Source organism: Rhipicephalus microplus, chromosome 3 (genome assembly GCF_043290135.1).
Source record: "Rhipicephalus microplus isolate Deutch F79 chromosome 3, USDA_Rmic, whole genome shotgun sequence".
Classification (NCBI taxonomy): Eukaryota; Metazoa; Arthropoda; class Arachnida; order Ixodida; family Ixodidae; genus Rhipicephalus; species Rhipicephalus microplus.
Genome location: NC_134702.1, coordinates 259,301,055 through 259,327,842, shown reverse-complemented (window position 1 = coordinate 259,327,842; position 26,788 = coordinate 259,301,055). Strand labels below are relative to the sequence as shown.

General features: G+C 47.7%; 1 protein-coding gene across 10 annotated transcripts in view; it reads right to left on the bottom strand.

Moving 5' to 3' along the window:
- LOC119178128 (uncharacterized) overlaps nt 1–26,788 on the bottom strand; it is a 435,306-nt gene that overhangs the window by 12,514 nt on the left and 396,004 nt on the right. For 6 of the 10 annotated variants that reach the window (XM_075890936.1, XM_075890934.1, XM_075890935.1 and 3 more), the window contains one exon: nt 1,923–2,124. The exons of the other annotated variants lie outside the window; for them this stretch is intronic. In XM_075890936.1, the coding sequence (XP_075747051.1) occupies nt 2,010–2,124 (115 nt within the window). In that variant the 3' untranslated portion in view covers nt 1,923–2,009. Of the gene's footprint in view, nt 1–1,922; nt 2,125–26,788 lie in introns of those variants that run through there. 10 annotated transcript variants of the gene reach the window in all.

Here is a 26,788-nt window from a genome sequence, read left to right as displayed (position 1 = left end):
CTTTTGCACACACAGCACTTTTGGTGCATGTTTGCGTAAAACGTCTTGGATATCGTCAAGGTTTCTCAGCAGTTCTCTGATGTTCCACTGTGCTATATGTGTCATATTAAAGTTGTGTGGTGCTGTGTGCAAAAAAGTGCTACTTCAAGTTGCAGGGATTTTGGGGCCCCGTAACTCGACGTTTTTCTTTCTGGGCACGCTCCAGAAAATTATGCCTATTCTCAGCATCTGAGGAGCCGGAGGGGTGGGACTTGTATTCATCAATCGTCTCTTGCAAGATGGCGTGTGGTACCTGAGGAGCAGGAGCATTCACAGAAATTTCGGACCTAACTGTGACTGCAGTGTTCCGCAGTCCAGCAGACTCTCAAGTCTGCTGAACCTGTTTGGCAGGAGGCAGGACAGCGCAGGCTACTCCAGTTATGGGTGCAGATGGCGCGACTGCAGTCACACTTCATGTGACACTCGCGGGCATGAAAGGATGTGGCGGGGTGCCCTGTCGCGTCACATCTGCAAGGGAAAGAGATTGCTTGTTATGGAAGGAGAAGCACTGGCGCGCATCTTGAAAGTACAGATTGCATTTTGCTTTAAGCTCAAGGATTTCTTTTTTCAGGATGGGCACGATTGCGAGTAGCCGGGATGGTCTCCTTCGCAATTCGCAAAGCAGGCTGCAGCAGTACAATTGTGCAATGAGTGTTCATTGTAGCTATATTTTGCACAAGTAGCGTGCCCTCTGCAGTTTTGCGATCTATGTCCAGAGTGCTGACATTTGAAACACCTACGAGGATTTGGTATGTAGGGCCTGACACGAAGCTTGCAGTAGCCGGTTTCAGTTGAATCGGGTAAGTCACTGGTACCAAAAGCGATAATTATATGTTCAATTGGTGTTTCTTCGTTGTCTCGTCGTATTACTATTTTTTGGACCTTCACTACATTCTGGTCTTGCCAGCCTTCCAATAATTCATTCTCTGATAATCCAAGAAGGTCATCAGCATAAATGACACCGGGGACTGTGTTCATGGATCTGTGTGGGCCTACGTAATCTGGGACATCCCCAAACACTACTATTTTACATAAGTTGTCGTATTGGAGCTTGTTGCGAACCTCCAAAGGGAGGTCGCCACTTCCCAACTTGCCATGGTTATATGATATCCTGATCCGATTGGTTCGGCGAGTATTTTCAAGACAAGAAAAGGTGAGGGTGCTCAGACTGTTTTGTTTTCTTTCTGGCTATGCACGACATGTAACTCGAGAAAAGACCGCTTTGATTTTAGAAATAGGAACAGTTCGTCGGTATGCCACCTTTTCGGACGGCGATCAGGGAGTGGATGGGGGATGTTGGCGTTACAGATTGTGTAATGTTCAGCGGCGATGGTGGCTACCCACCGCCGAGCCCAAGCTACAAGGTTGTAGAGTAAACACTTGGAGACGTCAGGAATGCAGCACCGCTGTAACTAAATATAACTACCTAAGGTTGGGCAACTATACAGGGTTAACCGTCGCTGCCAAGAAATTCGGAAGGAAACAGAAGAGAGAAGATGACAAGACAAATAAAAAAGCAAGATATAAAGACAAACGTGTAGAGAGAGAGAGAGGGGAAAAGGCGACTGCCTATTTCCCATGGGTGGGTGAGCCCAGGGGTGCCGTGAAGCAAGAGCCAAAGGGGTGTGTTGCCTTTGACAGGAGACCTTAAAGGTCCAATCACCCAGTGTAGGCTCAACCTTCAGGATCCCCTTTTTCCTGACATGGCTCAGCCACGCACGGCTAGGCGTGGGAGGGAGTCGAACTCCTCCCCCCACCTCCTGTTAGCTTGGATTTGTGGTGCCACTAAGCACCGAACGCCTGCTTGCGCAGATGCCCCTGCGGGGTACGAATCATAGAGGGCTCAACAAAAAGTTTTTCTACTTATGCTGCAGCAGTAGAAGTAGGCTCAGGCTTTTTATTTGAATGTGCATTCGAGGAACGCTTGAAGACGGTTGAGGAGAATCAAGCCACAGATTCCGCACGCGAAGTCAGTGCATCGACAAGTTGCACCTGGTGAGTAGCTGCAAGTGGTCAAGAGCCTGTGTCCAGGCTTGTTCGTCTGCATCAGTCGCCGCTTTAGACACACGCCACCGCATAGCCCACCTGCGCAGGAGATCATGTTAGTGCTGGAACGCACCAAAGAGGACTGACAACCCGCAGCATAAATCTAGAAAAATCACATTAGCGGACACCCATCTTGCCATGGTGATCAGTTTGTTTTCTGTGAAACATATGTTGTATTTTTAATTATTTCAACATTACCATTACAGTAACAAAAAAAGAAAAAAACGAGCATAAGTTTTGGCGTCGAATCAAGGAACTTATTCTAACGGCACTAAACAATCAACCGCAGAGACGAAACGTACGTTGGTGAAGCCTTCGTGTGTAACGTGTAGCCCACCCCTAGTAAATATGCAATTTCGAGTTAAGCCATCAGATCTAAATAATAGCGCTCTCTTATTAAAATACGCGAACTTACAGCTTTTATTTAATGTAATTTCTCTACTTTATTTCCCCTTGTGCATACCTGTAAAAAAACACGATATATGGCAGGTTCTACGTACCACGAGAATCTGTTTTATGCGAAGCATGTGGAGGGTAGGACAGAAGAGCAGGGCACTGTGTTTTTTTAATTCAGCGAGACGTTAAAAAATTATGTTAAAAAAATATATATACATATATAGAAGAGACGCAACTTAGCGGTTGTCTTAGTTTTATTTCCAACGGTTTCGACTGGTGGACCGGTCTTTGTCAGGGTTTGTGAATTTCCCGATTCACAAACCCTGACTTATTTACAAACCTTATTCACAAACTTATTCACAACCCCCAACAAAGACCGGTCCACTGGTCGAAACTGTTGAAAATCAAACTAAGACAACCGGTAAGTTTTGTCTCTTCTCTTCTCAAGTACGTTTGGCCCAATGGAAGAACTTCTTCAGTATGTATGTGTATGTATGTATGTATGTATGTATATATATATATATATATATATATATAGCACGTACCTGGAAGTAAAACAAAGGTTAGTGAACGTGCTGGCAGCCCCAACAGCAATTAGAGAGAAGACAATGACACTGCGACCATCAACCTGTTGACCGCTCTTGCCATACCTAAAGCATTTAAAAGTCTCAACGTCGCATTCTTGGCCAATCCCCCAAAGTGGGTACGAGCCATATATTGAAGAAAAACAAACCTCTCTTGCACTCTCCTTCGCTACCTAATAAACGTCCCCTTCAGCAGTATACGTCTTGGTCATCTTCGTGCGTATCATGCTTTCCAGCTCCCAGCCATGATGGCACCCTCAGCGTCCCCCTTCTTTGTGATGCCCGGTCTATCACTATAATATACGGGATGAACCCACCCACTATGCCAGAGGAGATGATGCTCGATTCATCGAAGAACAATCGGTGTTTCGACCTCTTCCTGTCTGCTACTCTTGCGGTGTCCCTAGAGATATCTCGCGATTGCGCAACCGTCGACGTGTCGCTCCACGGAACGGTCCACCACTTGATTTTACACGACCATCCGACGACACGCGAGCAACACACTGTGGCCAACCGCAACACTTTACACGATCGTCTTAACGACTGCACGATGACCCAAGAGCAACATACCTACCGCCAAGCGACGATTGGGTACACGCACACACCGACAGAGCCATCACTGCTGTAGCTTCGAAACCGTGGAGTTGTTGGCCTCCCATCATCTGAAGAGATTGCCTTCGACATGCCCGCAGAAAGAGGTGCTCCCATTGCAGCACCTTGTGGTCTGCTGCAGTACTACTCAATCCCACCACCCTTCGGGGGAAAATCGGGAAATGTCGACGCGTGATTCGTCCAGTACAAGCGAGGGAGCAAGTCCAACGGCTGTGATGCCGCCGCTCAGCTCACCAATGCGGTCTTTTGCCTTATGAATACTCCACTTGTGTGGTACAAAACCACGAGGCCACGCTGAAGACGTGGGTTGTTTTTGTTGCAGAACTGAAGGCGTGTTCCGGCGACTCAGGTGTCAAAAGGAAGCACCCTAAGTAGACATTGTCTCTAAGTGCGCAAATATATATATATACAAGAGTTCTATGCACAGAGACAGAAAAATAGAAAAAGGACGCTGGTTTTTTGCCTCTGATGCAGAGAGAATGGCTCAGCGTTTTTCGAGATGGGGAAGGGGAACTAAATATGACAGAATGAAAAAGGGATAGACATGGATGAAATGCACATACACATGTTGAACGGTCACACATATTTATGTAACCTGTTGTTTACAGTTGTTGACCAGTTGTTACAGAAGCGGTAAGCTGTGATGTAGCGCTTGTGCTTGCGAGGACGTTAGCGCTGGCTAGAGCTAGGTAGACCGACTTCTTTAAATGGGGCTGAAGTTTACAATACACGTTGACCCAGCATGTAGCCAGTATCATAAAAGTATATATGTAATGCTTCTAAAATAAATAGCCAGCACTGTAACCACAAGCAACATTTCAGCAACATTATGCCAGCATAGGATCTTTTTTCATAGTTTCGAGACCTGGTGTGGCTTTGTGGTAAGATCTTTTTTCATAGTTTCGAGACCTGGCGTGGCTTTATGGTAGAATACTCTATTGGCACGCAGTATTCTTGGATTGGATTCCAGTTGAGACCTTGTTATGCAGTCTTTGCATCCATTGGGTGAATGCGGCTAATGTCATTTTTTCTTAACGCTCTTGCACTTGAGTCTCGCATGAGTAACAAATGTCTGTTCTCACGGTTCTCGTGTGTATATTAACTGTCCATAACCCATGGCTCATATTCACATACCATGACCCATGATTTTCCGGTATGTGCCACACATGTCTGGACGAAAGCGTTTCACGATGTACCCCTAGACAGGATTTTCAAGTTATTCATGCCATGACCAGCCAGACATATTTGTCAAGCCTTTTTACTCTTCTACAATAATTTTGTTCTTCTCTAACTTAAAGGGGCGATTTTGACAGTGCCAAAACGCAGGGAGCTAGATAGATAGATGGATAGATAGATAGATAGGTAGGTAGTTTGGTAAGTAGATGGATAGAGAGATAGATAGAAACAAATGCTCAAAGTGCCCGCAGTATGCGAAGAAACGCTTCGAACTAATAGCCCCGCACGATCTGCACACGAAACATTCGTGTAAAGCATGCTTATGTTTAATAGTTGGTATTTTATTGCGATAACAATTATATGGACACTCTCTGCTGGATTTTGCCACTGGCGTTGTCGTTGCCGTCACTCACTGTATATGTATACGTTTCTAGTGTATATATAGATACATGTATATATGTAAATGCAGGAAAAAATAATGGGGAAAAGGCTACGGCATGTGGAATCGAATGTGGGACCTCTGAGTCATAGATGAGAGGCATTAGCCACTGAACAACTGAGGAGCGCCTCCTTCAACGCTCAAACAGCAAGCTATTTATATCTACCACTTATCGCTGTCGACGGGCATCTTGGGAAGGAACTATCATATTTGCAGATTTACCAACAAGATGGCGCAATGAGCGCATGTCGGCACATCGTAAGGATGCGGCGGCGCTCACTCTCATCTCCCACGCGTACTTTGCCCTGTGGAGAGAAGGGGGTGGACGCTTGCTTGTGTGCCTTTACTTCGCAATGGGGATAATCGTACGCCTTGGCTAGCATTAGGCTTTCACTAGAACGATTCTGTTGTAGTTACTGGGCGCACAAAGGTCACTGCAGTCATTACACGATCTCCATTTGCAAAAAGGGCGCGCTTTTCAGACACAGCGAAGTAACAACTGAGTTGCTTATTTGCGTTCGTCTCTATGAGTGAGTGCGTTTCCTACGTCTTTTGTGCTTGAGAAACACGGGGCACGTTTCAATCTGCTTGCCATTCTGCGCATGACCTACCAATTTGTTGCTATCACGTTTAATGCTTTCCCTTTGCGGAAAATCTGACTTTTTCTTTATTAACAGAATTATAGTCTTGTATTTGTCTGTGTATCAAGGAAATCATCAACATAAGTAAATAACGGCAGGGTGTTGCTTCGCACAAAGCGTTGCACAAGGCTCACACAAGGTTTCGTTTCAAGCATGTATGCTTTGAGCTGGCGTCTGCCCCAGCAGCCGTCCAGCAGCTGATGTCGCAGATTCTCAAAGGATACTCTGGCATTTTGCTTTACATAGACAGTATTATTGTATTCAGCCGCATCGAAGAAGAGCACTTGATGAATTTAGCCGCAGTTCTACACCGCATAAAGGACGCTGGGCTTAAGCTCCACCACAAGTGCACCTTCTGTGTCAAAGAATTGTCCTTCTTAGGACACAGGGTCATAGCCTAAGGCATTTCACCACTTCCTGAAAGAGTGAATTAAATACTGCACACCCCATCTCCCTACTGACGCTGTTTGTCTGTGTTCGTTTCTCGGCTTAATTGAGTACTACGCCAAATTTGTTCACTACCTTGATGAAGTTGCGGATCTAATGCGTGCTCTGCTCCATGAAGTCAAGTCTTTATGTGGAGTGATGCCATTGACGCTAGTTTCCATAAGGTCAAGTTTTTGTTGCTATCTGGCAGAGTACTGCAGATACACAAGTTAAGCTTCCCCCTCTTCCGGTGGTTGTCTCCATGGATGCGCCTGAATGCGGCTTCCAAGCTGTTCTTCAACAAGTGGTTGGGCACCAGCTATGCACAATTACATTTGCATCTCGTGTTCTATCCACAGCAGAGAAGATAAAGTTGGTGAAAAGAAAGCATTTGCCCGCGTCTGGGCCTGCCACCATTGGCACACATACCTTTGGAGACGGCGGTTTACACTTCGTACAGATCACCAAGCTTTGGTTTCCCTTCTGTCATCTCAAGGCTCAGGACGACGTCTATCGTGCAACTGGTCAGAACGTCTTATGCGCTATAAATATGCGGTGGAGTACCGCAAAAGCTCACAAAATCAAGCTGCAGATGTTCTATGTTCTCTTCTATAGCCTGTTTCGCAGGAAGATGCCTCGGTTAACGAAGAAGTGGTGTCTCTCATTGCCCCACTCTGCCTTACCACAGAGCAGTTCCAGCAGCCCTTGCGTGAGGATGCTACCTTGAAACAAGTAAGGCTTACGGCTCATCATACTGGCCACTTCACAGGTTCGTCTCGGGTGAACTACAGCCATTTTCCACTGTGTGTGAAGAACTGTATGTGGTCGACAACTGCGTGGAGAACGCCTCATAGTCCCTCCATCCCTTACCTCACAGGTCATTGCCACTGCACACAAAGCACGCCCTCAGATAGTTCGCCTTAAGTCATGACTGCGAGAGCAAATTTGGTGGCCTGGAATGGACAGAGAAGTGGAGCTTAATATCCACAATTGCGTAGTTTGCCAGAATCCAGACAAGAGTGCCAATACTAGAATAATCCCACTGCAGGCTGTTCCCTTTCCAGAGTGGTCATGACAGAAGGTCTCCATCGATATCATTGGTTCCTTGGAAAGAGCGCCACACAATTGCCGGTTCGTCATCACTCTCGTAGACTACTTTTCTTGTTGGCCGGAAGTACAGTCCTGCAGCGAGTTGTCGACGCACACAGTGACAAGCTTTCTGGTGTCACTTTTTTCTCGAGAGGGCTACCCTAACGCACTTGTGTGTGGCAACGGCCCTCAGCTTTGCCCCCGAGAATTCAAGCAGTTCCTGAAGGGCCATTTGCCTCTCTCACTATTCATTGTACTACCTCAGGGCAAATAGACTTGTAGAATGTTTCACCCGCGTGTTCAAAAACTTCATACAGACAGCTTTGCTGGAACATCAGCCACTCCACCCAGTGGTCATCAAGTACCTTGGCAACTATCGGCGCACACCGCACGCAACAACAGGGGTCGTCCCAACTCTTAAGCTGCTTCAGACCTGGACCTCCTTGAGCCACAACCATGTTCGGCACGTGTTCAACCAGCAAGATCAAGACGTCCTCTGAAACGTTACGATGACTATGTGTGATCACGAGTGGGTTTTCTTTTGCACAGTTTGTTTCCTTTTAAAGATGATAGTCTTTCTTGGGGACCTTCGACGCAACAAATTTTATGTCTGTCTGTACGTTTGTCTGTTTGTCTACCCTTAACAGCACCTTAAAAGGCATTGGAGTGACCGGCCGATACCCCAAACGGCCGACCCCATCCGCAGCGCCCACCATTATTGTTCAAGGTTCAGCGTTTATACTTGTGCGATTGTCAATTAAAAAGCAATTATTGCACATATGTGAGGCACCATAACAACACGTCAATATTTTGTATGTATATATTTTACTAGACAAGGCATACATAAGCAATTTTAAGGACCATAGCGTTAATCACGCTGTGCTGACCACGCAACGCTTGCACGAAATGCAAGTGTTCCCAAGGCTTTGCTAAGACGACACAGTGGTGGTACCTATGCGTTCCCTTGCGTTCAACACGTTATCACCTCCAAGACGGGCACGCACGCCGTGCACGCACTTCGTTTTTCAAGATAACTGCCAGATGGTGCTCATGTCTCACGTGTGACATGACTTGATGCACTTCTTCGCCTCCACTGCACGCTTGAGGCACTCTAACGCATCCGCCAAAATACCATTCGCTGATCTTTTTACACAGAACATCAAATAAATGTTTGTTCACTCTCTCTAGATGCAAGGCTATTGTCTTTCGAAGATATTTGCAGTGTAACATGCAGATATAGGGCCAATTTTTTCATCAGTAATTAGTATTGTATATTACGTATTCCTTGAAGTGGTCGCAACTGTTTGTTTTCACACTAACAGCGTACTGACACTGAAGGCTTTAAGGAGGAAAATATGCTGTGTTGCTAGTTTCGGTTTCAATGCGTACTCTAGCAACATTGCATGTGTTTTTGCATATATACATATGGGTGTTTTAAAATAAGACGTCATTCATTGTGTTGTGTTATAAAAGCGTGTCCATTCTCTTCTTCCTGGCGCCAGGCCACAACACCACAAAGAGATTGTTGATTAGTTTTGCATTTGAAACAGAAGCACGTCATAATGAACATTTGAAGCATGTCAGAAGACCACCCATAATATTTCAGATCTTCTACATGTGCCTTCTGAAGACATCACTAAAAACAAAAAAATCTGAAATTTCCATGAAGTTTATTCTCACAGTGCATGGGATCCTTGAATTTTTCACTGTTCTGCATTGTTCACTTCGTTAGAACTTGCACTAAACAGAAGAGTCTAGCCCAGGAAACTTAAATGGTACCAGGGAATTTAACCTAAAATGGATGGAGGAACATCATTAGGTCCAACAGGTTGCTTCCACATTGGAACAAAAAGTTCACAACATATCCACAGAGTGAAGATGATGAGTGGGGCCAAGCCTCCATCCATCTGTCTGTCCATCCGTCCACTCCTATCACACTAGAGCAAGCATTAGAGTGATGACAATGATTTGCTGCTGTTCCCTTTTTAACGGGTGGGAGTACTTATAGTATGTAAAAACACCCCAGCTCACAGATATGAAAAATAAAAATTTTTGAAATTCAAAAAAGGGTGTAAAAAAGCAAAAAAAAACTCAACGGACGTGTTCAGCAAGAAGGAAGAAAACCGAACAAACAGAAAAGGGTGGGGAATATTAGAAGAAAGCACAAGCACAAGGGCACGCTCAGTTTGTGTTTGCTAACACAACCGTGCTCGAGCGAGCGCTGCTGCATCACCTAGTCGACAATCAGAGTACTAGCGGTACGAGCGTCATAGCCCCATTGCCATCTAGTGTGTGCGCTGAGTATTAGCGGGGAGTCCAACTAGTCATGCATCCGGTGTGCCACCCTACGCCTTGGGGAAGGAATGCCTTCTTTTTGTTGCTCATAACCGAAGCACACAGACTGCCGGCACAGAGGGCGCCATAGCACCACCTAGTCGGCTGTCCGAGTACTAGCGATGTGAGCACCACAGCGCCCTCGCCATCGCCACAGCAGTGACTACAGCAACTACTGCGACGTCGGACAAGCATACACCCTAAGGAGCTAATCAATAGGCAAAGCGCGGGGAGAACAGGCGTTCCTCTAGATTCCCCTACATAGTCCGAAGCGGGTAAGTCGTCATGCCTGGGTGGGTAGTATAGCCGCACGAAGCACACATCGCCAGGACATTGCCTACTACCATTGTATCTTTGCAAGTAGAGCAAAACATGTTCTCGCCATCAGCTTCATCATCAGCGGCAAACTATTGCTGCAGCAAGGCAACAGCATTGGCGTGGTACCACTCGCTCTGAATCTTAGCAGTCTTCGTCAAATTATTGTCGAACTACAAGTGGTTATGAACTTTACAACTGTGCCCAAAACCTCGGTCGAAAAAATGCTTAAACCGCGCATCGGCATCACCAACCTCATCTAGCGACCACTTTCGGCGTTTTGTAGCCGCTTGATGCGTTCTTGCTACACTCGGGTTCGCTTGCTGCTGTTGACGTGGTGCTGCAATTTCGTGAGCTCTCAACTCCAGGTGAGCTTAAGGTCAGCTTGCTGGCGCTGCGGTTTCGCTGCAGTTTCGCTAGCCCTCACAACCTCCAGGTTCGTTTGCTGCTACACCACTACAGCTTCGCTAGCCTGCAACCCTGAATATGCTTGTCTGTGTTGCCGTGCAGCAGCTGTACTGCTAGTCCTCAGCTACGCATTAAGCTTTACCGCCTTGTCTTTATTGTCTTCACTGTCATAGAGAAAAATTGGGTGCTGCAGCACCCCTAGCGGGTGCTCTAATTGCCATGTGATGATGACGGACAGACAAGACTCAGCCCTAATGAGCATGCTCTCTAAAAGAGTTTTCTGGCCGCTTTGCGAAACCATTGGGACTCCCACAACTGCCCCTCTAATGCGGGACTGCGCAGAGTTGCGTCACACTGCTTTTCAGAGTTGTCTTTAGCACTGTAGTCGAGAGTTCGACGGAATGCCGTCTGGTCAGGTAAAGGCATTGTTGAAAAAACAGGTCACTGACCAATGTCAAACAAAACAATGACGTTTCAGGACCCGTACGGGTCCGTTGTTCACAATGGAATGACGGCTGAGCAACAGGTTCTTATGTAACGTTGAGCGCATGACGCAAAGTCCGGGATTACACGTGGTTTAGTGTGCCAGATGATCTATTGATTGTGTTACTTGTCGTCTGAATGATTAGTGATTCGAGGTTTAGTCTGGTTGTAAAATTCTTCTCCGTGGCTACGATGCGTGCGTTGTCCCAGCTTATCTCGTGGCCCGTCTTCTCGGCATGCTCTGCGAGTGCATTTGTCACTGTGTGGCCCTTGGCGACGTCATTCTTGTGTTGCATAAGACGTTTGCAGTAATTTCCACTCGTGCCAATGTACACCGATTCGCAATCGGCGCATGGTATCTTGTAGACCACACCAGGAAAGTGTTGCCGAGGGAGGGGATCCTTCACATTTAGCAACTCAGCCTTAAGCTTGCTTGCTGGAACATGCGCGATCTGTACACCACGTTTTCTGAATAGACGGGCTAGGGCTTCGCTTATATTTCGAATATAAGGAATCGATGGACGCTTTTTTGTAGACGATGTGTTATGCATGGCCTGACTAGTTGACTGCAGTTTATGCATGACGGATTTAGTTGTTTTCCTAATAAAAATCTTGGGGTATCCATTCTTGATCAGGTCATGTTCAATGGTCCGGAGCTCCTCCTGCAGGCTTTCTTCATCGGAACAAATGCGAATCGCTCGTTGAACTAAAGACCGAATCACTGAGCGTTTGTGGGCTACCGGGTGGACTGACTCGTAGTCGAGGTATCTACCGGAGTGCGTTAACTTTCGGTACACAGCGAAGGCGAGGCCTGTGGGAGTACGTTTTACAACTGCATCCAAGAAAGGGAGGCAACCGTCTTTTTCTTCTTCCACAGTGAACTTGACGGAAGTCTCGACGACATTTAGGCAGTCAAGGAAAGCTTGCACGTCTTTCTTCTTTATCACGCAGAAGCAGTCGTCGACGTATCTCAGAAAAACCTTGGGTCTCGGCTGAAATGTTCCCAATGCTTTCTGCTCAATTGCTTCCATTGTGATATTTGCAGTTGTGACCGAAATCGAAGCTCCCATTTGCCTGTAGAATTCACCCTTGTACGAGAAGTAAGTGTTGGATAGGCAAAACCGTAACAACGTGCACAGCTCGGTGACGTCGAACGGTGTGCGATCGGCCAATGTCGTGTCCTTGTGAAGCAATTGTCTGGAAGTGTCTACCGCAAGGTCGACGGGAACACTTGTGAAGAGGGAGCAGACATCAAATGAAACCAGTACTTCGTCGACATCCACAGTGACACTCTTCATTTTGCTTATGAAGTCATTGGTGTTCCGGAGGTTAGTTTCAGTCTTGCCTGCAAGGGGAGCCAGGATGCCGTGAAGATACTTTGAGAGGCTGTATAGGGGTGACCTAGTGAAATCTACTATGGGCCTTAGAGGCGTTCCGCTTTTGTGAATCTTCGGTAAACCGTATATCGCTGGAGCAGAACCATTGGTGCACAGCAGCTGGAAGTATAACCTTTTTGCTGATGCAGGAAGCGTCTGGAAAATACTAGAGAGCGTCTTTTGCAGGCCCGTTTGGACTTTCGAGGTAGGGTCCTTGTTAATCTTGGCGTACGTTGTACAGTCCCCCACTATCTCCGTCATCTTCGACTCATACGTCGACCGGTCAAGCACAACCGTCACGTTGCCTTTGTCCGCAGGAAGTACGGCAATCTTCTTGTTTTTGTGCAATGCCTTAATCGCTTTTTCCTCGTCTTCCGAGAGGACTTGCTGGCAGCCAGACTTGCGAATTCTTGATAGTATACCTACTGCTCTCGTACGGATTTCGTCTCGTTCACTTTCTCCAAGTAAACCAATAGCGTTTTCGACAGCACACACGACTTTGCGTGTGTCCGGCTGCTTTGCTTGGTTGAAGTTGAGACCACGGCTCAAAACTTGGCATTCCGCAGGAGTAAGCTCGTATGACGACAAGTTCCTGACCTCGAACATGGGTCCTCTGGTTTTCTTGCCTTTTTCTAGCAAAGCACTCAGTTTGCGCTCTTGTGACGTTTCCTGCTTTTCTGTTCGTCGTCGCGATGCTTGGTTCGCCACGAGATGTATTTCAGGGAGTAATTCAGGCATGATGAATTCCAGCTGGCGTGTTGTGAAGAAAATGTCAGTCTCAAGGCGCTTCACAGTCTGCTTGCAGTCATCTATCCGTGCTTGAAGAAGCTGCCGTTCAGCTTTCGAAATGACTTGATGACCGAATGCCGATTTCACAGGGTGCTTTAGCTGCAAAGATTTTGGGATGAGTTGCTTCGACTTACAGGTTATGTTGAAACGCAGGTGCGTCTTGAAGGCTGCCAGTCGTGTAGATGCACTCAAGAACTGACGAATCCTGGTGATAGCCGTTTGTCCATACTTGTGGCGGATGCTCACGTAGTCGAGAGTTCGACGGAATGCCGTCTGGTCAGGTAAAGGCATTGTTGAAAAAACAGGTCACTGACCAATGTCAAACAAAACAATGACGTTTCGGGACCCGTACGGGTTCCTTGTTCACAATGGAATGATGGCTGAGCAACAGGTTCTTATGTAACGTTGAGCGCATGACGCAAAGTCCGGGATTACACGTGGTTTAGTGTGCCAGATGATCTATTGATTGTGTTACTTGTCGTCTGAATGATTAGTGATTTGAGGTTCAGTCTGGTTGTAAAATTCTTCTCCGTGGCTACGATGCGTGCGTTGTCCCAGCTTATCTCGTGGCCCGTCTTCTTGGCATGCTCTGCGAGTGCATTTGTCACTGTGTGGCCCTTGGCGACGTCATTCTTGTGTTGCATAAGACGTTTGCAGTAATTTCCACTCGTGCCAATGTACACCGATTCGCAATCGGCGCATGGTATCTTGTAGACCACACCAGGAAAGTGTTGCCGAGGGAGGGGATCCTTCACATTTAGCAACTCAGCCTTAAGCTTGCTTGCTGGAACATGCGCGATCTGTACACCACGTTTTCTGAATAGACGGGCTAGGGCTTCGCTTATATTTCGAATATAAGGAATCGATGCACGCTTTTTTGTAGACGATGTGTTATGCATGGCCTGACTAGTTGACTGCAGTTTATGCATGACGGATTTAGTTGTTTTCCTAATAAAAATCTTGGGGTATCCATTCTTGATCAGGTCATGTTCAATGGTCCGGAGCTCCTCCTGCAGGCTTTCTTCATCGGAACAAATGCGAATCGCTCGTTGAACTAAAGACCGAATCACTGAGCGTTTGTGGGCTACCGGGTGGACTGACTCGTAGTCGAGGTATCTACCGGAGTGCGTTGGCTTTCGGTACACAGCGAAGGCGAGGCCTGTGGGAGTACGTTTTACAACTGCATCCAAGAAAGGGAGGCAACCGTCTTTTTCTTCTTCCACAGTGAACTTGACGGAAGTCTCGACGACATTTAGGCAGTCAAGGAAAGCTTGCACGTCTTTCTTCTTTATCACGCAGAAGCAGTCGTCGACGTATCTCAGAAAAACCTTGGGTCTCGGCTGAAATGTTTTCAATGCTTTCTGCTCAATTGCTTCCATTGTGATATTTGCAGTTGTGACCGAAATCGAAGCTCCCATTGCGGTACCGAAAACTTGCCTGTAGAATTCACCCTTGTACGAGAAGTAAGTGTTGGATAGGCAAAACCGTAACAACGTGCACAGCTCGGTGACGTCGAACGGTGTGCGATCGGCCAATGTCGTGTCCTTGTGAAGCAATTGTCTGGAAGTGTCTACCGCAAGGTCGACGGGAACACTTGTGAAGAGGGAGCAGACATCAAATGAAACCAGTACTTCGTCGACATCCACAGTGACACTCTTCATTTTGCTTATGAAGTCATTGGTGTTCCGGAGGTTAGTTTCAGTCTTGCCTGCAAGGGGAGCCAGGATGCCGTGAAGATACTTTGAGAGGCTGTATAGGGGTGACCTAGTGAAATCTACTATGGGCCTTAGAGGCGTTCCGCTTTTGTGAATCTTCGGTAAACCGTATATCGCTGGAGCAGAACCATTGGTGCACAGCAGCTGGAAGTATAACCTTTTTGCTGATGCAGGAAGCGTCTGGAAAATACTAGAGAGCGTCTTTCGCAGGCCCGTTTGGACTTTCGAGGTAGGGTCCTTGTTAATCTTGGCGTACGTTGTACAGTCCCCCACTATCTCCGTCATCTTCGACTCATACGTCGACCGGTCAAGCACAACCGTCACGTTGCCTTTGTCCGCAGGAAGTACGGCAATCTTCTTGTTTTTGTGCAAAGCCTTAATCGCTTTTTCCTTGGTGTGATTTTTTTGCCACTTGTGTGGTGGCTTTTACAGACGAAAATTGTTGCACGCATCTTCCGTGAATGTCGAACTGTGGCATTAGTCCTCCTCCTGGGACACATTGTCCCGACGCATACAGCCAGCTGACAGTTTCTAAACAATAGGACTTATCTCGGTGTCAGAGGACGTGAGTCAGTTTGGTTGTTCAGTTTCTTTTGTGGTACTGTTTCGTTCGTACTACATGTACATCTTCCGGGAGATTCCTGCGTCGTGTTGTGCATACTTGATCCTTCAGGGATCATTTTGTAGCTTGCTGGACCCAGGTTCACTAGACCTTTCTAGATTCATCACGCAGGTTCACTAGGCCTCACGCCACGCGTATACCTTTTATGAGTAGCAGTCCAATGTTTACATCAACTAGTTCAACATATTGTTACATGATTTCGGCTGACTAAAAGAGGGCATAGTGGGGCATACCCAAGAAAGGTGCCTCAGACTGAGAGTGAAGAAGTGGACATTGTCGGTGAGCTGCGTTGTGGCTGCGGACTGACAACTGTTATTTTCCACGTAACATTTCGATGGAGGTGCTTGGTACTGTTCTGACAACGGAGCTACGCAGTGGACACCTCCTTGAGTCTGCTACCATGGCTCTGGGTGAGGATACGGCCTCGCCACCTACCTCAGCAATGACAGCAACCCGGTACATCGCCCTAACGCAACCCCTCGATCCGGGTACCTTTACTGGAGAGGACAACGCGAATGTGGACAAATGGCTTAGCATGTACGAGCGCGTCAGCAAGCAATATGGCTGGGACCCAACCGTTATGCTTGCGAATGTCATTTTCTATCTTGACAAGACCCCTCGCATCTGGTTTGAGACCCACGAGCACGAAATCACAAGCTGGGAAATGTTTAAACAACAGCTCCGCGACCTCTTCGGCAACCCGTTTGGTCAACAGCTTGATGCCCAAAAGCAATTGGCTATACGTACACAGACGTCCATTAAGCCCTACTTGACTTATATTCAAGATGTCTTAGCGTTGTGTAAAAGGGCCGATCCCAACATGACTGAGGCCGACAAGTTTTCGCACGTTTTAAAAGGAATCGCCGACGATGCGTTCAGCTTGCTTGTATTTATCAACGTAATGACCATCGACGCCATGATCAACGAGTGCCACCGTCTCGAGCAGGCGAAGAGTCGACGAATTTTGCAGCAGTTTCAGCGCCTACCCAACACTGCGGCAACGTCGTATTGCAAAGCCACTCCTTGTCATCCGTCTACAACCGAAGACGTGATGCGCATCGTCCGACGCGAACTGGAGGCCGCTTACGCGGCTGCCAACAAACCGACGTTGCCCGACGCCTCAACGCCAGCTGTCACTTTGATCCAGGCTGTTGTCTGCCAGGAATTCGCTAACCTTGGTATCCTGTCCACTGCACCCACCCTAGATAATACTGGTCCCTCGATAGCTTCTGTGGACATGAGCCGTCGCCGTCCGTACTCTATTCAAACCAGGAACCCGTCTGAATGACAAACCGTCTGAATGGCAAACAGCTAAAGATAAGCCAATCTGCTTCCGCTGTGGCCGCGCAGGACAGATCGCTCGTTACTGCCGCAGCCAATGGCCATCTATGTCTTCTGGCTCGTACCCCGCTTACAGTAACTCATTCCGTCCACCAAACCACCGTTACCCGACCCGCACTGAGTCTACAGCATTCACTGCCCCTGAGGACTATGGCCACCCTGTCCCGTCGTCACCACCGCCTCAAAGCCGCCCTTCTCGTTCAAATACACGTCGCCACTCTCCCTCGCCATCGTTTAACCGCCGCATGTCCCCAAAAAACTAGGCTGCGCAGCTTCTGGAGGTGACGCTGCCCTGTCGACCTTACCCAAAAATCCTCTGTTGCCCTTACGTTTGAACCGAAACACCCTAGAAGTATATGTTGATGGCACACCTGTTGAAGCTTTGATAGATACGGGCGCTCACGTCTGTTATGAGTTCGCGTTTTCATCGTCGCACAAAGAAGGTCCTCACGCCCCCCTTGACCAGTCTCGTCCAAGTTGCAGATGGTGCAACAGTCCTTGTCGTCGGTATGTGCACAGCTCAACTTACCGTAGCCGGTCATCAAGTGGTCGTCCTTTTTACCATGCTTGCAACATGTCCCCACGACCTCATACTAGGCCTCGATTTTCTTGCCGCCAATTCTGCTCTGATTGATTGCTCCGCTGGTGTGCTCCGCCTTGAACTGCCACAAATCAGTGCCGCCCCGTACCAACCTACATGCCAATTACAATGCAGCGACTTTGTTCGCCTGCCCTCCGAAACTGTGACGTACGTCGATTTTCTGTGCTCACCAGCTGTGCCCGACGGTGACTATTACGCTACGCCTCTCACCGACGTACTCCTTGTGCACAATGTTGCAGTGCCCTATACGGTGCTCAGCATCACAGATAACAAAACTTGTCTACCTCTTGTCAATTTTGGCTACATGAATCATGTGCTTCCACAAGGCATTTCTGTGGCCCACCTGTGTTCGTTGCTCGATTCACAAATTGAAGTGCTTGCCTTAGACACACTTGTTTCACCGCAGCGCACATCACTCGCAACACATTCGGGCAGCCGTCAAATTGTAGACATGATCGCCACTGATCTTCCGCCTTCGCAAGTTGAAGCCCTACAACATCTTCTTGAGGCCTACCAGGATATTTTCAATTTTGGTGACCGACCTCTTGGGCAGACGTCCTTTGTCCAGCATCGCATACACACAGGCGATGCCAACCCTGTTCACCGCCGTCCCTACAGAGTGTCTGCTTTTGAGCGGAGCATAATTCAGAAGGAGGTGAACAAGATGCTAGCGAAAGACATTATTGAACCATCCTCCAGTCCCTGGGCATCCCCGGTAGTATTAGTTAAAAAAGAAGGATGGATCGTGGCGATTTTGTGTGGACTATCGCCACTGTTAGGTTTGGCCTGGGGATTCGTCTCTCAATCCCTTCGGCGCCCAGTCTGGCGGACGCTGTCAAGTATTTGAGTGATTATCCAGACCAGGCGGCGGGCAGAGGCGAGTCCCGTCCTTCAAGTGCGGACCCTTTGGTCGTCCCTTCGAGCAGCAGCGTGACTGATGACCTCGTCGACTCGTCGGGCGACAGGAGGGCTGGCGTGGCCGGCGCCGGAGCTGACCGAGGAGCGGCGCTCCCTTTTGATCCCCATTCACCAAGCCGACCGGCCGACTGCCTATGCTCGTCATGCATTGTACGTGCTAGCCGGAGGACGAGACGTCGTGTCGCCAAGACGCCGTTAACCATTCGAGAGAGGCCAACAAAGACAGCCTCTTCCTGGAGGAGACTGACGGCCACCGCAGATCACCCCGCTAATTGAGCGAACAAAATCGGCGGACCCTTTGAAGTATGCTGCCAGGATCGTGGGAACTCTCGAGTGGCGGCACACACACGACGCGGAAGAGCCCTGCTGGCGCCACCACAGTGCAGTGTTCACGTGGACCTTGCATGCTCGCCCCCCTCACCTGTGTGTGCGTGATTGGTGTTCGACTCTGAGAGGAGGAGCCCGATAGGGCATAAAACGACGCGGCAGAGTGCTGGACATCAGGCTCTGAACTATGTAACGCTCAACCACCACGCTCGTGGTTTGTGAAACCACTATCCCTTTGTTTCTGTAAATATGTGTAAATAATGTCATAAACCTCTGTTATGTTTCTCGTATCCTCTTGTCGGCGTTCAGTTCCTCCATCCTGATGCCACCACCTGCAGCTTCTTCCTTCCCACTTCTAACAACTGGTGGCAGCGGTGGGATGCCATCAGCGACCTTCCCCAACCTTTACACCACATTAACAACATTGCCAAGAAAGACGCATACCCTCTGCCCCGCATTGACGATGCCCTTGATTGCCTCCATAGTGCCGCCTACTTTTCTTCCATCGATCTTCGTTCTGGTTATTGGCAGATTGCCGTGGACCCCATGGACCGAGAGAAGACGGCTTTTGTAACACCCGATGGCCTCTACCAATTCAAAGTCATGCCTTTCGGCTTATGTAATGCCCCCGCCACCTTTGAACGAATGATGAACTCCCTGCTCTATGGATTCAAGTGGTCTACATGTCTTTGTTATCTGGATGACGTGATTGTGTTTGCTCCCACTTATGAAGCGCACCTTGAGAGACTGTTGAAAATTCTTGATGTATTCCGTCTCGCTGGCCTTCAGCTGAATTCATCCAAGTGCCGGTTCGGTTGCTGTCGCATTACAATACTTGGACATATGGTTGACGCTTACGGCGTACAGCCTGACCCAGAAAAAGTTCGAGCTGTGAACGACTTTCTTGTGCCAAAAACCGCCAAAGATGTCCGCAGCTTTGTGAGGCTTTGCTCCTATTTTCGGTGGTTCATCAAGAACTTCGCAGAAATTGCTCGGCCCCTAACAGATTTACTCAAACCAGATGAGACGTTTACCTGGGGTCCTTCGCAAGCAGCAGCATTTTCCGACCTGACCACTTTGCTCACTTCTTCTCCTGTGCTGGCTCACTTCGACCCTACGGCACCGACAAAAGTCCGCACCGATGCCAGCGGTTACGGAATAGGCGCTGTGTTGGCTCAGCAACAACGTGGGCAGAATCGCGTGATAGCTTATGCCAGCAGGCTGCTGTCCCCCTCGGAGCGTAATTATTCCATCACAGAGCGCGAATGCCTAGCGCTGGTGTGGGCAGTCGCAAAATTTCGCCCTTACTTATACGGCCGACCATTTATAGTTCTCACCGACCACCACGCTCTCTGCTGGCTCGCCTCCCTCAAAGATCTCACAGGTCGTCTCGCCCGCTGGGCACTCCGCCTCCAGGAGTATTCTTACACCGTAGTGTATAAATCAGGAAAACTGCACAAAGATGTGGATTGTCTGTCACGCTACCCTGTGGCCGACTACGATCCTACGAGCACTGATTCTGTGGTCTGCGTCCTTTCCATCTCCCAGCTGCTTCATCTCGGGGACGAGCAGCGTCGCGATCCGGATATCAGCCACCTAATACAACAGCTCGAATCTTCACCGCAACACGCTTCTGTTCGCATGTTTACCTTAAAGGACCGTACCTTATATCGGCGTAATTTATCGCCCAATGGTCACGACATACTTCTGGTCATACCAAAGCACCTGTGTTCCACAGCCCTACGTGAGCTCCATGACGCGCCAACTGCGGGTCACCTTGGTGTCTCTCACACATATGACCGTGTCCGCCGGCGCTTCTACTGGCCTCGCCTTTCACGCTCTGAACGTCCCTATGACAATGCTTGTGAAATTTGCCAGCGTCAGAAAAAAGCCGTCGGGACTCCCTTCCGGATATCTTCAGCCCATCGACATCCCATCGGAGCCATTCTTCCGTGTTGGTTTGGATCTTCTCGGTCCCTTCCCAACATCCGCCTCCGGAAACAAGTGGGTCGCCGTGGCTACGGATGCAGTTACGTAGCCTGTTATGCAGTTATGCGAGCCATGCCAACAAGCTGCGCTACAGACGTCGCTGATTTTCTACTACGTGATCTCATTTTAGTGCATGGAGCCCCTCGTCAACTGCTGACAGACCGAGGCCATACGTTCCTTTCGAAAGTGGTTGACGATATCCTGCGTTCCTGCTCTACCCAACATAAGCTCACGACATCGTACCATCCCCAGACAAACGGGCTTACAGAATGCTTACACCGCACCCTGACAGACATGCTATCGAAACACGTCTCGGCCGACTATCGTGATTGGGACCTTGCACTACCCTACGTGAGGTTCGCATACAATTCCTCCCGGCATGACACTGCTGGGTACTCGCCATTTTACCTTCTGTCTGGACGCGAACCAACATTGTCGTTGGATACCTTTCTGCCAGCCGCTGCACAGTCTACTTCTGAATATGCACGCGACGCTATTACCCGAGCTGACCACGCTCATCAGCTTGCCCGCAGCATATTAATGGCGTCCCAAGACTCGCAGAAGCATCGTTACGACGAGCGGCATCATGACGAACACTTTCCAACAGGTTCCCTCGTTTTTCTTTAGTCCCGTACGCGACATGCAGGCCTTTCAGAAAAACTTCTCTCTCTTTTCACGGGCCCATACCGCGTGCTTAGACGAGTGACCGACACTACATATGAAATTGTCCCTGATAATCCATCAACTTCTTCCGCTCTGCTGTCAAGGAATATCGTCCACGTATCAAGGCTCAAGCCTTACCACACTGCTCCTGCTGTGGCCCCGTAAACTCGCCGGGTCGGCGCTTTTGCCGCCGGGGGTCTTGTTGCGTGATTTCGGCTGACTGAAAGAGGGCATAGTGGGGCATACCCAAGAAAGGTGCCTCAGACTGAGAGTGAAGAAGTGGACGTTGTCGGTGAGCTGCGTTGTGGCTGCGGACAGACAACTGTTATTTTTCACGTAACAATATTCACAAAAAACATTGCTTTTCACAGCAACTGTCATGCTGCTGCAAAGTGGCACTGTCACGCCTTCATCCACAATACGAAGTGGTGAAACGATTGGTTGCTCAGCATGACACATGGCAACAGCATTCTCTGTAGAGAAAGAAACTTGAGATTTCTACAAGTCTATGGCGGCACTGTTTGCTTACAGGAAGTCTATGCCCAGAATTGTCTCATGGGAACACGTCCTGACTCGCCCTTCACGATGATGGCCTGAGGTTCGCAAAGCGAGGCAGTCCATGGAGGTCGAGTACCTACATCCTGAAGGTGCAGCCACGTGATTGCAGGCATCGTCTGGAGGCTTGCGAGACGGCAGTCCTCAGGTCTACTTCGGCTTCGGCCTGACTTGCCCTTCACAATGATGGCCTGAGGTTCGCGAAGCAATGCAGTCCATGTAGGTCGAGTACGTACGTCTTGAAGGTGCAGCCACGTGATTGCAGGCATCGCCTGGAGGCCCGCGAGATGGAAGTCCTCATTCTACTTCGGCTTTGTCCTGACTCGCCCTTCACGATAATAGCCTGAGGTTCGCAAAGCAAGCCCGTCCATGGAGGTTGAGTACGTACATCTTGAAGACGCTTAGTTTTCTTTGTAGTTGGGCGCCACAAGAGTGGGAGAGCATGGAGGATGTTGCAAATTGTGTAGAAGACGAGGAGCGACGTAGTCATCACTGGGAAATTAGATCACTGTTAGTAATAAACAAGCGGTCGACGGGTTTGTTTCGCCATGAAGACGGCACTTTTTCCTTTTCTCTACAACATCCGGTAGGAATATCCGCTCGCTTTGTCTTTTTCAACTTCTGCTTTGCTTACACAACATGTGGCGTGGCTATTTTAAAGCAAAAGCTGTTATGAGATCACAACTCAGGTCACGCGCAGTGCCGTAGCTGTCTGCCGCCGCCACTGGAGTCCGTAACCACTATCGCATGAAATAAAAAAATCTAGTACCAAGGACACAGTAAGGCTCGAACCCGGGTCCCCTGCATGTTAGCCCAGTATTCTCTCACTGAGCCACGCTGGTGATTGGAACTTGTTTGCAAACTTGCAGGCAGGCTTGATGTCGGGAAAGCAATCCCGTTATTCTGAGCAATAAAGCATTTTAGAACATCAGGACAACTAGGCATCACAGAATGCGAATAGCGTAATGAGTGGGTCGTGCAATGCTTCAACCTAGTATGAAGGCTTGTTCTTGATCTCCTATTAACTGTGGCGCATACCCACTTCAGGCATAATTCCTCATCGTCATCAGCTACTGAGTGAACAATTACCACAAAATTCCTGGAAAGTGTTAAGCAGATACCACGCTTCTCAGAATAATGACGAAGGATAGCATAGCGAATGCTGGCGTACTACCTAGAAATTATTATTATTAATGCCGTAGTGAGTACCCAGCAAGTGTGCTTGCAGCAATTGTCAATGAGTGTTTAAAAAAAGGCTCTAAAAAGCCACTGTTGTAGCTTTTGTTACGACTGTGCTGTGCCTTCCATGCAGGCCTTGCTTTTTTTCCCCTTTGGTTGCGCCGGGTAGAGCGAACAAGATTTATTATCTAGTTAGCGCTTGCTTCGTCCTCTTCAACTTTAGCTTCGCTTACACAACGCGTGATGTGACTTTTTCAAGCTTCTCGTTGCACTGGGTAGAGCGTAAAGGTATTATCCAGTACGCACTCGCTTCCTCTACTTCAATTTTATTTTTTGCTTACACAGCACGTAACCTGGCTCTTTTCTTTCATTTTTTTTTAGTGTTTAAGGTTCTCTTTGCTCAAGGTAGTGCGAGCCAGAATTATCATCTGGTACGTGCTCGCTTCACCCTCTCATACTGCAGATTCGATTAGAGAACACATGGCGTGGTTATTTTTTTCTACCATTTTCTTGAGCTTCTAAGCTTTTCATTGCGCGGGCTAGTGCGAGCAGGAATAGGTACAGGAACGAAATTTCTGTAGCACCAGAGCCAAATTTACGTAGGCAGTACTTTTGCACGTCTGTGACTACAGCAAGTAGTGTGTTTGAGCGCGATTTCGGTTTTGCTTTGGCAAAGTGCAACCAAAATTTGCGTTTGCATACAAATATCTGAGCTTTGTAATGTATAGTATAATGATATATATATTATATACAGTCCTAGCTAGAAACGAGAAGTGCTGTTATACTTGTGATTGAAGTAGTGAAGGAAAAAATATCATGGATAATTGCTGAACTGCTCTCCTAGTCATATTACACAGCACCAATTTTCCATCGGTTGAAGTCTAGGTAGAGAGTGAGCACCGAAGATAATTGGTTACACTTCAGTTTTCTTCGAAAGAAATATAATATTATGTATTGTAAAGGAACACAGATAGAGAACAACACTTTATTATTGCATAAGGCGTAGCATTGCAGATGGTTGAGGCCCTATTTTCAAGGCCCTGCTGACCTTGCCAATGTTGACATCATCTCTGCCCGTTCCAGCTAAGGCTGATCCACGAAGGCCGACCTACTTGGACTGCCATGCCACCCATTTCTCATTTGCGTTGTTGATGTTGTGGCGTTCTTCCGTGCGTAGTGCACGCTCCAACGTGATGTGAAACAAAGAGAGAAACTCCTTATTAGAAAAATAGATTTTTCTGCACCGGGGACATATATCTCAGTATGCTGTGGGGTACGTAGAATACATGTAGCCTGTTTAAGTTGGTGTTAGCACGGACTGCTGGGCGAGTTGGTAATTCATCTTAACTGAGTTGCATGAAAAATTAAAGGACAAAAGATGTCTTACTTTTGTACTTCAATTTTTTCGTGCTACTCAGTTAAGCTGGTGTGTTGGTCTAGAGTCTGCCTAACGTTAGACATATTCCATTGATATGAGAGTGGAAGAATCGGCGGAACTAAAGCCATTTGTTTTATTTTTGGTAGAGAAAATGGCGCGGCAATTGGAAATCGTACGCACATGACACAAAGCTTTTTCTCAGTTTCGGCGCATATACAAGGTCAGCATCATCATTTTCCTACTTTTGGAGACGCCATTACTGTGTTAAAACACTCTCGTTACTTTTTTCGTCAGAAGATACATAGGCATTGACTGGCTGCGTGAGCCTTGACCAAACTGTGGGAATAGAGCGTCTAACGTTTATACCTCCGAGCGGGTGAAAAGCACTCGTAACCAGAAATGGTCAAAATCTGCAGTAAAAATCAGGCTGTCATACCCCACAATATACGTGAAAGTGTGTGTTTTCCAAGCGATGCTTTACACTGGTAATTTTATTGATGTAAATCACTCTTGTCAGAAGCGCCGAGAGCGGCTACTGCCGCAGACGCTCTTAACGCTTCACAACGAGGGCGATTTACGACAATAAAATTACCGATGTAAAGCTTCGCTGCAACAAAAGTAGACAATCGAAATACCCACCACATATGTAATACAATTTGTAAAATAGGCCAGGTCTTTTACGAACTGTTTGCAGTAGCAGTATTGCTTCTAAGCAGCTAGTCTTGCTAAAGGTCGCTGGCGTCACCATTGAGGTTGCTGTCGCGATCCACTTGTGCTGATTGTATCATGCGAAAAACTGGCACTTGTTTGCGGGAAACAAGAAATTTAACCAACTGCCTTCCTTTCTATCTGTTCGATAATCTTCTATGATGAACACGCGTTCATATTTATGAACAAACTTAGACATGCAATTTCTGCAATAGAGCGACACCATCCTTTCTTACAAGAGCAGGATAACGTGAAATCGGCACCAAAAAACTAGAAATAGCAAAAATGAAATTTGTTAATGGGATAAACTTTCTTACAAAGAAAACGATCTTGAAAATAAACAGTTTTCTTTTATTTTGAGTGTTTTCCTTCAGGCTAAGTGTCTACAAATGTTAGCATTTGCGGACTACTGCAGAAGTGTAATAAAGAAGAAAGTTGTTAGTTTTTTTTACACAGAATGTTGTAGAGAGGTATGAACTAGAAGATGCCTATATCGCAGTGAGGCGTCTATATAGGCTGCTGGTGGCATACTCTCGCATGCAAACGCAATCTTTTTTTCAAATGTTAAGGCATGCATCTCTGGTGCCAACTTAACATGAAAAGCGGCATCTCTAGAACTTTCAACTACGAGAAAGTGCTCGTCCATGCCACTCCCGCTTACAAAAAGTTTTACATCTAAAGATGGCATCTGTGCTTTTGGCTGCTAAAACAATCAGTGCAAGAAAAACATTTCGCTCAGCACTATCTCTGAAAAGATCAGAACATGACGTGGTAATCGTGCCAGTGCTGTGTTTTCAGACTGCACAGATCTCCATTCACATCGAAAAATGCTGAGCTCCGCCGCCAGTGGATCATTGCAATCAAGAGTGAAGACTACGAGCCCAGTAAAGATGTAGTAGTTATTACTGCATTCATTCTAGTGTGACGCCATCTATTTCGCTTCATAGCAGTGATTTGCATGCAGTATGCCTGTAGAAAGCGACACCAAGCCATTGCCGCATTGTTTTGCGCGCCGCATGCCAATAATAGAATATGTTACGATTCACACCTGCATGCACCCATTGCGCACATTTAGTACAATTGCAACTATCGCGAAACAAAGGAATGTGAGCAGCAGAAAGCGTGGCTTTTGACTCAGTCGAACTGCAAAGTGGCTCACTAGGCGGATCTGTGCTTTCAGTCGGCGTCACTGTAGCACTACAAAATCTTGTTTTGGGTGGCACAGTTGCACCGCATGTGTGTCTGAATGCCACAGATGACTAGCGAATGACAAAAAACCGTAGCGGGATTCTAGCGCTAAAGTGAAGCCAGTTTACAGCACGAGTCTTGCCTTGCCATGGCCAGTTGGCATGCCGCCGTTTGAGTCGAATTTCGCAGTTTGCGTTTTTTCCATCGCCCTAGGACGTGTCTGATGAAGTTGCTTCCGCGATCTGCAATGCACGTGCTGTAGACATTCCGGCCTGTCGAAGATCTCGACGGTTCACACGAAAACAGAACAAAGAAAGGCAAAGTGCAAATTATGCTTACAGCCGGCCTTGAAGTGGCAAGTTTTATGTTTTATTTGTGGAGCGTCTGCTTGTCTGGCGATTCAGGGTGTTGCTTAGCTGCCCTTGCATCAGATTATGCGCGACACGCATTC